The sequence below is a fragment of the Chenopodium quinoa genome, unplaced genomic scaffold, assembly GCF_001683475.1.
Source record: "Chenopodium quinoa cultivar QQ74 unplaced genomic scaffold, ASM168347v1, whole genome shotgun sequence".
NCBI lineage: Eukaryota > Viridiplantae > Streptophyta > Magnoliopsida > Caryophyllales > Amaranthaceae > Chenopodium > Chenopodium quinoa.
In genome coordinates this window covers 2380818-2396063 of record NW_018744693.1, presented here as the reverse complement: position 1 = coordinate 2396063, position 15246 = coordinate 2380818, and the positions used below count along the sequence as shown (strand labels likewise).

At 31.9% G+C, this 15246-nt stretch overlaps 1 protein-coding gene across 1 annotated transcript; it reads left to right on the top strand.

Moving 5' to 3' along the window:
* The first annotated feature begins 9427 nt into the window (after positions 1–9427).
* Positions 9428–15083, top strand: LOC110702563. The gene is made up of 4 exons (XM_021880288.1): positions 9428–10022; positions 11312–11548; positions 11656–11873; positions 14528–15083. Exons 1-4 carry the CDS (start codon positions 9735–9737, stop codon positions 14706–14708), a joined length of 924 nt encoding a protein of 307 aa, XP_021735980.1. The 5' UTR covers positions 9428–9734; the 3' UTR covers positions 14709–15083.
* Positions 15084–15246: the final 163 nt, after the last annotated feature.

Genomic DNA, 15246 nt, shown 5'->3' with positions numbered 1-15246 from the left:
TTCTCGAGTAAAATATGAATATTCCGTAAAATTTTGACTGATAGTTAACAAGTATGGATATCAAATTAAAGTCATATTCATCATGACTAATAAGTAGGTGGTGCATTTGGAATTATACTCGCTCAATTCTTACCCTTTAACCTTATTGAATTTATAAATTTATTTTTTAGAAAACGTATACGTACTTTATAACTATACAAGTCGATGATTTTCTAAGCTAATTATATATTTGGTCAACCAACACTTAACACGTAGTTTCTCTGTTCCGATAATATTCCAACAAGGATGAAATTACGCATCTTAAATCACATTTTATGTGTTAAATATATATAATAATTAATATTTTAAAAGTAAAATAAAAAAAGTTGGTATTGTAAAAGTATTTTATGAGACAAATATATGAATATCTCACATGACTACATTTTGCTTAATGTCTATTAATCATATTATATGGGCAAATAAGAGTGATGAATAGTGCAAAAGTCCACTTGTTACATTATTATTGGAACGGAGGAAGTATATTGTATTAGGTTGCAAGTGTGAGTTTGTTGTCCCACATGGAAAAATTAAAACAAAGAATAATTAGTTTATACCTAAGTGGGATACTCCTGTTGTCATGTGGTTTTGAGATGGAACCTCACTTGAGCTTCTCTCCCCAATTCCTAACATATAAGTCCTCATATTTTGGATAAGAGGTTAGGGAAAGAGGGGAGTGGGGGAGGGATCTCTAAACATCAATCCTTCAAATTTAAGAAAATTGGAAGGAAACTAAACTCCACTCTCCCCCTTCCTTTTCTATCGCTTTTCATTCCTGCTAATTCCCTCACTCCTAACTTATAATCGAAACATTTATAGTTTAAAATTACAAATTTTATTCAAAAAATTGAATTACCATCATTTATATGAAAATTTTTAATCGGAAAACAAAAATCTATAAATTGAAAACCTGAATTTAAAAATCGAATAGTGTAATAGTTGCCTTAAAAGTTAATGCTAGAAGTCTATTAGTTATATATAAATGTAAAATCTGATCTCTATCATTTTCAATGTTGGTTGGGATGAATATTTTGTATGAAAGAATTAAAATGTCAAAAGTTTAATTATGAAGCTATAGAGTATAGAAGAATTCTATGAAACAGAGATTTTTATAAATAAAAAGGAGGCCATGGTTTGATTATCTTTTGACAAATTTCACCAATGAAAAATGTTTCAACCATCACGTAGCGTTACTCTTTGTTATTGAGTATTCCATCAATCCCTTAATATTTTCTCTATTTTCCATCTAAAAGTCGTAGGAAAAACTTATGTTGATTTCATAACATCAATTTCATATTTTTACTAACTTGTAGTTGAATTGAAAATATTAAAAATCAAATGTTCTCATGGAAATTTTGAAAAAACACTACAAGAAAATAACCTTTTCGTAACGATTATTTTAATCTTTAGTATCGATTGTAATTGCAACAAAAAGCTTTCCCAACGAATGGTCATTCGATACAATATGCTCCGTTGCCTTAGCCTTTAATAGTGGTTTTCAATATCGCTGGGGTTGGCCTCAATAATCGATACGAAAAACTACATCCAATCGTGGTGATTATTGTAGCGATTACAATCGCTATAAATGTTTAACTCATTTTTTTCAAAAAAAAAAAAAAAAAAAAAAAACATGCATATGATCTTTACAAGATTTGAACATGCAACCTTAAACTCTTATATTAAATGTTTCACCAATAAGCTATGTCATATTTTATGTATTTTTTTTTCAAACAATAATTATATATTTAGTGTTGAAAAGGCTTTTCGTATCAATTTTTAGGATTTAGTGGCGATTGTAAATGATACGAGTTCTCAAAATTATATAAATGTGTAAAAATAGTGTGGATATGTATTATTATGCTTTCCGTATCGATTTTATATGGGAAAACCATGGCGATTGTAAAATGATACGACCTCCTTAATTATTTCACAAACAGACTTGCATATTGTAGTGAATGTACAATCGCTACAAAATAATCTCTACGAAAAGATATTTTTCTTGTAGTGAAATAATACGGTATATATATCACACCTATTAAGCTACAAATGCAATTTGGTGCAATCAGATTTGTACCTAAAAAACCTTGCTTATAGGAAAAAATTACTAAGATATTCTTTTGAACTCAAATACAAAGTGATGAAGTTGAATAGGACGGTTAAATTAAAAAACAAGTTCGTTGAGACAACATAACATAATTTAAAGATGACGGTCGAAGATAGTGATCTTGAAAAGTTGAATTTATAAATAATTGTTACAAAGATTTTTTAAATGAGGTGAGGATAGTTAGATGATTGTGATGTTTTATATTATTATACTTCATCCGTTCTTTTATTATTGCACTACTTGCTTTTTTGAAAAGTTTCACAAATATTGCACCATTTTCTCTATAGGGAAAAAATTATTTGTGTTCGCACTATAAATACCCAACATATCCTTGTTTTTTCACACTTACTTTTTAATTTATCAATATGTCACATGGGCAATTTTGTATTTTTACTTTTCTCTCTCTTACTTTTTTCCACTACCAAAATATTTGTCCTCAACCCCTATGGTGCAATAATAAAAAAAGGGAGGAAGTATATTTTTATTAGGAGTTTTTTTTTTTTTTTATTGTTAAACTCCATATTTTATTTTAAAATTACTTAGTTTAAAGCTAACAATTTTGTTTCTTGCATTTCTACTACGCGTACAGTCATACTCTACTCCTCATAACTAAGTTTATTTTAATCTTATGCAACCCTATTTTATTACTCCTTGTGCTTCACAAAGGTATTAACACTTACTCACACTATCTCTTAAAGATTTTTTTTTTGAGGGAAACTATCTCTTAAAGATTAAAGTATATTGTATATATCCATTTTTCTTTTTTTGATAAACTTGTGTTTTGACACATATGTTAGTCAAACGATTGCAATGTTTTTAGAATGGAGGAGTGTTACTACTATTTAGGCCTATTCACTTCACCTAAAGTAATTTTAGTTCTACTCATATAAAAATAATTTCATTTCAGTAAAAATGAGTTCAATTCAGTATAAATCAGTATTTTTAAAGAAGATATATAATAGAAAATCAATACACAAAAAAGGAAAAAATCAATTCAATACAAATAATTTTAGTTTAATAAAACAATTTTAGTTCAACAAATACAGAGGGATTTAAAATGCATAAATGGATAAAATGTACCACGTCATTTTTAATTTAATTTAATTTATTTTTAATTTGGAGGAATGTAAAAATGTAAAATGTACAAATGGATAAAATATCTAGTGGGCAAAAAATCAATAATGAGCGTGGTAGTGGATGACATTAGTCAACCGAACTCAATCACAGTTCATTTTGGATCTTTCCATTCGTACCGTTTAAGGGACGGTCCACTTCCATGGGTCCCACTTCACCGTTTTCCTGTACACGTGTCTTATGCCTGAGTCTATACCCACGTGTCATATAATAATAGGACATAGAACACTTACTTGCGACGTCGTTTTCTTCCTTTTCTTTTTCTATTGTGCCAATTTCGAAAATTCATTTTCATTCGAATGAAATATGATAGGAATAATAGGATATTCTTAGATTTTTAAAAAAAAAATTATTTTGAAAGAACAGATTTTATTTTTTGACGAAGACTGGTTTTGATATTTTTTTGACTTTTGTTAATAAAGAATATAAGGCCGTCTAATTTTTACTGTAAAAATAAATTATGATTCTTGTATAAACTTTTAAAAACAAATTAGCATCTTTCTAACATTTTCTAAGCAAATTACAATTACCCATTAAAAACATCTTAAGAAAGAGAGATACAACTAATGCTTAATAGAAATTAATACTCGTAACATTATATAAGAAACTAAAAGCAGTGAAAATATGAAAAGTTTGTTAACTTGTTGTACACAAACTTTTAAATAAAACGGATGTTCAGTAAATTACTGAACATCCGTTATAAAGTGACAATAAAATGTGCAAAAGTTACACTAAAACGCACAAAAGTTACCGTGACATATATAAGAGTTATTTATGCTTTATTGATAAATTTGACAAAAGTGACACTAAATTTGACAAAAGTGACACTAAATCTGACAAAAGTGTACCTGATGTACAGTAAATTACTGAAAACCGGGTGTATACAAAAGTTTTCCCTTGTTGTATTGACTTCGTTATTAAGAACCCAAAATACTTGGACAATGAAATTTGAAATTGTTTATGTAAATTATAGATGACCTTGAATCCTTAATTGATAGAAAGAAGCAAAATTATAAGGATTTTCTCTTCGAAATTTGGTTATATATGATAGATGATGTATTTGTAAATCTGAAATGAAAAATTATAAGTTGTCTTCATTTTTAATTACTCATCACAGCAGCTATTCAAAAAAAAAAAAAAAAAATTACTCATCACAACATTTAGCTTAGGTTTGAATTTAGTTTTGTTATGAAGATTTACACTTTGTTTGGATAGGAAGAAATGGAAGGAAAAGAATAGAAGAGAAATGGAGGGGGACAAAATCTCTTGTTTGGGTAAAAGATTGGGGGAAGGAAAGGGAAGGAGAATGAGGGATCCATTTTCCCTTTCTCTATAATAACCATAATCTCTCCAAAATTGGAGAGATTTGGAGGGAAAATGGAGCTCACCTCCCCCTCCCTTTCTTTTCCCTTCCTTTCCTCCATTTTCCCTCCCCTTCTTTTCCAACCTTCTTTGCCCTATCCAAACAAAGCGTTATGAATAGTGAATGAAAATTAATAAGCTAACTAATAGCATGTAAGTTGATAAATTGATGTACTTTTTAATTATTGCTTGTGAGGCAAAAAGATAGAAATTATACAAATGGAGTTTATTAAACTAATAGTGATCTCGTATTCTGGTGTCAATAATAAAGAAAATGTTTGTATATAATGGGCAAAAAGTTTTTAAAAAAATTCAAAAATATAAGAACATATATACAATACAATACATAGAAGTTTATATAATCACAAACTATTGCGTCAGTTTGGACTGACAAAATGCGGATTTTGATAGTTGAATCATTTTCTCTATTGGCTGGATGAAGCATGATATCCTTTATTGGCTGGAATGCTGGATGATATCCTCTATTGGTTATATGATATCCTCTATTGGCTGGATGATATTTCTGCTGGCTGGATGATATCCTATATTGGCTATATGATATCAATTATGATTGTGTCTATGATATCCTCTATTGGCTAAATGATATTATGGTCGGATGATATCCTCTATTCGCTATATGATATATCACCCAGCTAATAGAGAATATTAGTCAGCCAATAGAGGATATCATCCAGCTAAGTGAGGATATCAAAATTTGCACTTCCTCAGTCCGGATTGTATACCTTCTCTTATATATATACGTAGTATATATATATTTTAAGGCAAATACCTTCTCTTATATAATTCACAACAAAACACTACTATCCACTAATTATATGCAATGTCGAGCATAAACAAAATAACTACCTTCAATGAATGTATTGACTTAAATTTAAAAGCTCATGTCAAACCTTACAATTTAACATAAAAACCATGATAACTTGAAAAAAATTACCCAATCTAAAATTAGCCTAATCTTATAACTAACAAAGATGAATTGATTATCCGAATTTTGTTTTCGATAAAAACAATTGCATTTCAAATTGTGAACTGTTAAACATCGCCCGTAAATTCCTACATAAAGCCCACAAAATAAGAGTGAAATGACACTTTTGCCCTCAAACTAAAAAACACAATTTCTCTCTCTACTCTCTACTTCCACTTTCTCTCTCTAAATTATTTCCAGAGCTATGTCGAGGCGGCCCGGCAAGGAAGTGGCGGCACCGGCGGTGGGCGGAAGGCGGTTTGCCGGCCAGAAGGTATTTTTTTAAATTTTTGTAATTTTTTTTTTAAAAAAAAAACCTCCGGCGACGGTGGGGCGCCAAGGCGAGACGCCACCACCACAGAGGAAGCGCCTAGGCAAGACGCCCATACGGTGGTGGCGGCGCCTAGCCCAGACGCCACTACCACGGCGGCGGCGCATAGGCTAGGCGCCACGGCCGTGGTAGTGGCGTCTGGGCTAGGCGCCGCCACCACCGTACGGGCGTCTTGCCTAGGCGCCTCCTTCTCTTTTTTTTTTTTTAATTTTTTTTTTGTTTTTTTTAATTTTAAATTTTTTTTTCGAATTTTTTTTTTTTTTAAAAAAAATTTGTTTTTCTTTTTTTTTAAATTGTATGTTCCCTTTTTTTTTTTATCTATTTTTTTTTAAATTTTGTTTTTTTATTTGTTTTAATTTTATGTTCTATTTTTTTTTTAAAAAAAAATTGTTTCTGGTTTTAATTTTTAATTTTATGTTCCTATGTATTTTTTTTTTTTTGAATTATATTTTTGTATGTAAAAAAATTATAAGTTCCCTTTTTTTATATAAATTTTCTTTAAAATTTTGATGTTCTTCTTTTTTTAAGTTTTTGCAATTTTAAATTTTTTAAGTTTTGTTAGTTTTTTGTTTTTGGTTTTTTCTTTGCATTTTTGATTTTTTGTTTTTGTTTATGTTTTTCATTTTTTAGTTTGTTGTTTATATTTTTTGTTTTTGGTTATATATTTTGTTTTTGGTATATTGTTTTGTTCATATTTATATTTTTTTATGTTTATATTTATATTTTTTATGTTTTTATTTATATTGTGTTGTTTATATTTTTATTTTTTATGTTTATAATTTTATTTCCGTTACTTGTTTATTTGCTTTTGTGTTTATTTTCGTCCTTTTTCGTATTTATATTTTTTGTTTTTGGTAATATTTTTTGTTTTTGTTTTTGTTTATGTTTGTTTTTTTTTTTGTTTGTAGTTTATATTTTTTGTTTTTGGTATATGTTTATGTTTATATTTCTTATGTTTATATGTATATTGTCTTGTATATATTTATATTTTTTATGTTTATAATTTTATTTCCGTGACTTGTTTATTTGCTTTTGTGTTTATTTTCGACTTTTTTTTTAACAAAAACAAACACAAAATAAAAGATGCGCTAAAAAAACTTAATTAAAAAAAAAAATTAATTCCCTCCAAAAAAAATTAAAAGGAAATAAAACAACACAAGCAAACAAAAACAAAAAAATTCCAAAAAAAAAAACAAAACAAAATAAAACACCACAAGCAAAAAAAAATCAAAAACAAATCAAAACAAATAAACAAAAAAAACAAAACAAATCAAACAAAAAAACAAAAACAAAACAAAACCAAACAAAAAAAAAAACAAACAAACAAATCAAAAAAAAAAAACAAAAACAAAACAAACAAACAAAAAAAAAACAAACAAACAAATAAAAAAAAAAACAAAAACAAAACAAACAAACAAATAAAAAAAAAACAAAAACAAAACAAACAAACAAAAAAAAAACAAACAAACAAATAAAAAAAAAACAAAAACAAAACAAAAAAAAAAAGGGGATTAAATTAAAAAATTAAAAAAAAAAAAAAATATATATATTCCCCTAGTGGCGCCTGGTCAGGACGCCGGAGCCACGGCCGGGGCGCCTGGTCAGGACGCCGCCGCCATAGTGGCGGCGTCCTGGCCAGGCGCCCTGGCCGTGGCTCCGGCGTCCTGGCCACGCGCCACTACCATGGTCGAGGCTTCTCCACCAGGCGCCGTTACCACGGTGGCGGCGTCCTGGCTAGGCGCCACAACCACGGCATGGCCTTTTGGCTAGGCGCCAGCCACCATTTCGTCCTTACGATGCGTTACGAACCTCGTTTTCCGATGAAGACGGCGATTCTCCGGTGATCCTCGGCGATCCGGTGCTGCTCCACATTTTTTTAGTGCGAAAAATTTATCTTCGGTTAAAATTATAAAAAGGGCAAATTTGTCAAAAAATTATAAAATGTGGGCTTTATGTAGAGATTTGCGGGCGATGAATAACAAGTCCCTTCATCTATCCCTTATTAGATTCACAACTTTTAATCTAGGTCAGCCCCAAATAAAATTCACTCATAATTTTTTTTTAAATAAAATTGATTCATAAATAAGTCATACGACATCTACAAATACAAAGAAATTTAGATCTAACAAATACGTAATAATTGAATCAGATAAAAACATTCTGTAAGCAAAGCTACGATCGTTGTTGCAAATCGTACATTCTTCATACCCTCTTTCATATCGCTGTGATTTACAACCTTCTTCGTCGAGAGGGTCTATCGATCTGTTGTAGCCGTTAGGGGTGTTCAAAAATATCCGGTCCGAAATATCCAATCCGAAATTTTGGATATCCGATCCGATTTTTAAGGTTTCGGATATTTCGGATCGGATATCCGAAAAAAATTTCAGATTTTCGGATCGGATACGGATCGGATTTTGTCCGAAAATTTTAACTACCCGATCCGAAAACTCGATTATCCGATCCGAAAATCCGGATATCCGATCTGAAAATTCGGATATCCGAAAATTTCGGATCGGATTCGGATCGCAATTTCTCCGATTCGAAAATTTCGGATATCCGAATTTTCGGATCGTATCGGATCGGATATCCGAAATTGAACAACCCTAGTAGCCGTGCAGAAAATTTTCGTTTGATTCGTTCGATTGTTGTCGAAATATTAATCTCTTTTTAATCCTGCACAAAATTTTACCCATGAAACAACTCTATAGCAATCCATAAAATAAAAAAGCAAATCCTCCCTCAAAAAAGAGAAAAAAAACCCAGTCTTTCGAATGAGCCAAATCCTCCTAAAGAGGAAGAAAACCCCTGTCTTTCGAGAGAGAAATATTCTCCTAGAAGAGGAAGAATTATTTTAAACCTAAAGCAAGAAAAAAGGCACAAAAGAAACAACGATTGAGGCTTTTCACCGGTAAATCCGATGGAAGCCCCTTCAAAATTCAACAATGAAGGTTAGGATTTTAGAGAGAGAATAGAGGAAAGAGAGGCTAGGGTTTTTTTTAATTTCAAATACAGTATAACTTAATAAATTCACTCATAATTATATACAGTAAAATTATAATCTTATTCCATATAAATAGTGCAAAAAAAGCAACCAATTAATCTATCATTAGCTCCTATATAACAAAAGAGTATTCTAGAACTATCTAATAATGATAAAGGGGTAGCAAATTACCTTTTTTTTTTTTTTTTTAAAGGAAAGGGGTAGCAAATTACTAAATCAATAAATTTTTTAAAAAAATAAAATTCTAAGAAATTCCTTAACCAAAAAAAGAGAAAATTCGAGTAAAATTCGGATTAATTCACCTTTACCCCTATTAAAAAGGAATTTCCTATGCGAATATTATCTCCTCTCAACATCCAAAAAATTAAATTCAAAATAAAAGGTTGAACATCATTAATAAATACTTTTTATCAATTAAAAAACATCATTGATTAAATAAACACAAATTCACTTTTTTTTTTCTCTTCAATAATAAAAAAGAAAAAAACAAACACAAAAATTCACAAATATACAAAAATGCAAATTGCAACAAAAAGAAGAGGGAGAAAAGGTGGGGGCATAACTTGCTAAATTATTTACTTTAACTCAATTCATTCATTCATCCCCAAAATTATTTCCTCAATATTCATTGATTCTCTCTCCTCCTTCATCCTCCCAACGGTTGATTTTTTCCCCAATTCAATTCCAATCTCAATCTCAATTAGGGTTTCAAATTTATCGGAGATTTCTCAATTGATTACAAGTGGAAACCGAATTAACCGGACAATCGCCGGCAGAGGTGATGACTTTTGTCGGCAATGATGACAACAACGACGTCATCGCAGTGCCGGAGCTAACAACGTTAAGAGTCTCCGACAAGGATGAGTTTTACGTTAATTTAGTTCAGTACGAGGAGGAGGAAGAAGAGGGTGATTCAGTGGTGGAGGATCATTGTTTGTCGGAACCTTCAACACCCAGAATACGATGTTGTTTCATCTGTAAATGGATTAAATTTTTCTTATTGTTCGTTTTTTTGGGTGTTCTTGCTCTTGTTGTTATCAAATGGCTTGGACCTTTTGCAATGGATAAGGTATACGATTTTTCTTTGATATTTTTCCTCTGATTTTTGGTTTTTTATTTCATATGTCAAATTGGGTATTTTTTTTTATAAGATTATTGGAATTCTGTTCAAGAATTTGCTTACAGTTTGGGGAAATTGATCATAATTTGTACATATTATAATTATAATTGTTGTTATTTGATTCGATTTGTTGCTAAATTTGTCAGCTCAACAGAAGATTTAGCTGATTTACTTTTTTCTTTGCCCCTTTTTTTTATAGATAAGATTTTCATTTCTGGGAATTCTGGGTGTAATTTTTTTTAATCTTTTACGTGCTTAAGATTATTATATTATACTCCGTAATTTTTATATGTGGTCTGATTATTGCTGCAATCATAATTTAATTATATCCGTACTTTGGAGTTTTGTTCTTTAATTGCTGGGAAGAAAACAACCTGAATCCGAGTTTATGAGGTTATATGTACCCAAATTTAATCTTAGCGACTTAGTCAGCTCAATAATAGCTGAGAGGCGGTTTCAAAAGGTAATGGATGAACAAAAGAGTTGGATTTATATAGGGTAGTGTTTGTGATTTAGTCTCATTCTAGTGTATGACTGACTGTTCATAACTTTTTGATCTGTAAACCGAAGAACATGAAACAAGATGATGATTGATTTTGGGGAGAGGTTTTAGAAGTATAGAACTGGGAAGGAGATTCAGACTAGGACTTGTACGTAAGGAATAATATTTATGTGCAAGTTAAAATCATAGATAGCAGATTAGCAGCATAGCGCCATAGCTACAATATTGAATGTTGTTTGTTCCATGATCACATTGATGAATCGTCAATTTTATTAGCAAGTGAAGTGTCAGGGCTTGCATTAGGGGAAGTAAGTGGTTGATAAGATACAAGATACATACTCGAGGCTCAAGATTATTTGGAATGAATTTGAATATCCATCATGTTGGTTGGTGTTTAAGGCTAAAGGGGGAAGACATAATCACTACAGGCTGGATAAATAAGAACTTGATGGAACAAGAGGGGCTGCTTTCTTATTTTTCAGCTATAGTTTTGTTTTTTTGAACTAGAATTCTCTTGTATATTTATTGAACATTTACAATAATTGCAAAAACTTGGTGATCAAAATTTTTCAAAAATATTACAATTAGGAAAAGCCTTGGTGACATTATTTTTTCAGTTTTTCCTAGTAGCATGGCAACATGTTCTCAATCATTGATGTGGAAATAACTGTGCATCCCTATTGTTTGAGTTCTTGCATCTTATGTTCTCACAAAGATAAATATTTTCTTTCTGCAGGGAATAATTCCTATCCTAAACTGGGAGAGAACGTCATTCAGTACCCCTATTCTGGCACTTATAATCTTTACTTCCGTAGCATTGTTTCCTACCATTCTCTTGCCATCATCCCCTTCCATGTGGGTGGCTGGGATGACTTTTGGTTATGGATTCGGCTTCCTGTTAATTATGCCAGCTGTGTTCATTGGTGTTTCTCTGCCGTACCTTATTGGTTCCCTCTTCTACCACAAAATCCAAGTAAGTGTTGGCTGTAACATTGGATATAAATCCAAAATATACCTAAAAATGGAACTTTTCTTGTTCACTTGTGTGTCATTTGCTAATGCTTTCACATGCTTGAACAGAATTGGATGGAAAAGTATCCAAAGAGAGCTTCTATCATAAGACTTGCTGGTGAAGGAGAATGGCTTGATCAATTTCGTGCTGTGTCGTTGATAAGAATTTCTCCCTTTCCCTACATCATATACAATTACTGTGCTGTAGCAACAAATGTCAAATATGGGCCTTATATTTTGGGGTCAGTGCTGGGAATGGTGCCTGATGTTTTGGTTGCACTCTACACGTAAGTTATTTCTTTGGTTGTCTAGGAATGTTGCTTTGTTTTGGTCATATAAAGAGGTCCTTTTTCTTGGAAATCATTCTTCCGTGTTTGTTCCACTGTATTATGTTTTTGTATGCTGCTTCATCTCCATGAATTATGTCATTGGCCTTGTTTGGCAAGTGGCGGTTGGCGGTTGGCTGTTGGCTGGTTCACTTGGCTTGTTTTGACCAGCTGGTATGTTTGGCTGTTTATAATGGCGTTTGAAATTGGCTATTTAAGCTGGCTGTTTATAAAAGTGTTTGGTAAATTAATTGTTGGTTGTTGGCTGTTTATTAGATAATTTGTGGGCCAACAAGCCAAAAGCCAACAAAAAAAGCTACTCAAAGCAGCTTTTTCATTTTGGCTTAAAAGCTAGCTTTTTCACTGGCTAAAAAGCCAATTACCAAACATATTTTTTGGATGTTTAACCACATAAAAAAAGCCAAAAGCTAACCAAAAAGCCATTTACCAAACATGGCCATTATGTGTCTCTGTTTGCAGGACTTCTAGCTATTTGTTTTAGTTACTGGATTTTCAAATAAATGATTCGATAGAAATATTGTAAACCTTAGTGCATTTTTAAAAAATTATTTATCACCTTACGAACTTGCCCTAGAATAGCTTCCAGCCTTATTTAGATTCTGATAATGAATTCATGGTAGCAAATCAGAAAATTTGGGGAAATAGCAATGCCTCTGCTGCCACAGTTTAGGGAGGTCATGATGTAGGCAGCCTTTCTTGTAACCAATTTTAGACCACTAGATTGTGGTTTAAACCCATATGAATAGAAGTGCAAATTAATGGCTTCCTAATGTGAGTAATGTTTTGGTACCAATACCAGGCCAGTATGTGGCTGTCTGGCGTAGTCGTCTGCTTAATTTTGATGTCAATGATAATTTATTAGAAGGTTTGCCATTTTTTTATGCCAGCATAAAAATGTGTAAGTCCCTTTGACTTAGAGTTTGTTCTTATTGTATATTGCTCCAATCTCAACGGATTTGATTGGAGTAACTGTTATTACGTGTTTAAATGAAAAAGGTATAAAATGTGTTTGGGATGGTATACTGTATAAATGGAAAAGTCAATCCTCAAGCTATTCATTAAAAAAAATGGCATGGTTGATCTTACTCACATCTGGCTTTTTGACTGATTTCTGCCAAGGAATTTGATTAGTAATACTGCATCTTGTGAGCGAGATACTTGTGGTATTTTAGACATAAACTTGCAACTTATTGACTACTAATAGATGATTCATGTCATGCAGTAATTTTATGTGCAAACCTTTTATGGTGATCGTTACCTGTTATCTTCATTTGCAATGCTTAATTATATGCAAATTCTTGTTGGGAAAACTGATTTCACTGTAAACAGATTCACTATATTGTGTCAAGTTGCTTAAAAGATGATTTGACCATGTGCTACACGAGTAAGATTATATTCAAGGTGTTACTTTGCCCTGATTTTAAGGGGTAAGTGGTGAGTTGGGTGTACTTTAGGAGAAACACATTGATTATCTAGGGGCTTGTAGTCATGTGTTTAGGTGCATAAACAATATGTTATGCTTGCTCTTTTCTAGGTACATTTCTCTTTTTAAAGGAAGATTGCAGGATATTTCAGAGACGTGTTTGAATGCTCAAGCATATGTATTGTTGGCAACACTTGTATAGAGTCATTTTTCATATCTTTTGAACAAGTCTCTAGAGGACAGTAGATAAACTCTACTCCATGTCCACATGATCTGATTGAGATATTGTTGGCGAGCTTTATCCTTTTAGCGTGGCCAGCTATGTGGCCCTTCAAGTCCAAAAGCGTACTTTTTATCGTGAGGTTGACATGAATTCGCCATTCTCTTTTGTGGGCTCAGCATATGCTTATTGCGGGCTTAGACATTGTTGCATATATGTACTTCAGTGAATAGCAATCATGTGGACAAAATCATATAATAGCTTGTGTACTTTAGTGAATAGCAATCATGTGGACAAAATCATATAATAGCTTGCAAGACTGCTCAAGGCTGGAATTTGAGGATTGGGGATCATGTAAGTCTAGAAGAAGCTAGTGGTTCAACGTGCACATTAATCGATAAAAGAAATAAACAAGTAAATGTGGTGTGTGATATATCCTTGAGAGCGACTCATCTTTCTGTAATTGGTTTAACATCTGATTAATTAATGCTCAAGAATAACCAGTCTTCCTGTGAGAAATTATAAAATTCAGCTTTTACCTGTTTGTTAAAGAGGACTACTGTCATCTCATGAAAATGGGTCCAGTAAGTACCATTTTGATGAAAAGCTTGAAGGAGAGATAGAAAATTAGAGGTGGTGAGATGATAGTAATTTATATCAAGCATAGTGAAGGGAAATGTGAAGTTCTAATCAGATTGATAGAAAGAAATTATCTAGAGGATTTTGAAACTGACAAGGTAGGTTCTAATTGTACAGCCTTTCGACTCTCTGCTAATCTAGCTTTGCAGATGAGCTTATGGTGATTTGTTGAATGTCATCTTAAGCCTTTTTTGACCTTCTGTTTTTCTTTGTCCTGAATCCTCTTTTCTTTATTGTTATTATTCCAGGTCAGTTCATGCACAAGTAGCAGAATGAGACTAATTAGAATTGTATTTCTTTCTGTTTTTGCAGTGGTATCTTGATCAAGACATTGGCAGATGCATCTGACACAAAGCATTCACTCTCAGCACAAGAAATTATTATGAACGTAGTTGGGTTTGCTGCCACAGTTGCTACCACAATCATCTGCACGATTCTTGCAAAGAAACGGCTCAAGACAATGCCAATTGAAGATGAGCCGCTTCTGCAGTAATTAACTTATTCTAACAAAGGGTTTGAGAGATTCCATGTGCCAGCATGTAATTGGTATTGTACAGTCGAGGGAGATTTGATTCTGGAGGATGACATACAGAGGACGGAGTCACGAAAGAGAAGACTCTGAACAACATGACCAACTACACTTTATGTTATACTACATAGATTCTTTTGCAGGAGATGGTATTCTTTGTTGTTCTGCCAGTGTCTTTGTGTTTTGATCTTCATATGCTGCACTTCAAAAACTAATATTGTACATAACGGCATTTCTCTGCTATGGAGTTGCAGCATGTTGATCATGTTTCTATCTTCTGTATCAACTACTCCTTATCAATTCTATATATTTTTTATCACGTGTCCAAGATTTGGAGCCCGTATTTGTTTGCAGCTGCTCATATGTTGTTAAATATAAATATTACTATCGGAAGAAGGTATATATATATATACAAGTTTCTGAGAAAATACGACATTAGTGTTTATTATGAGTTTATGACTGTATGCTGTATGATAAGACTCCGGTTACTTAATGATTTTAA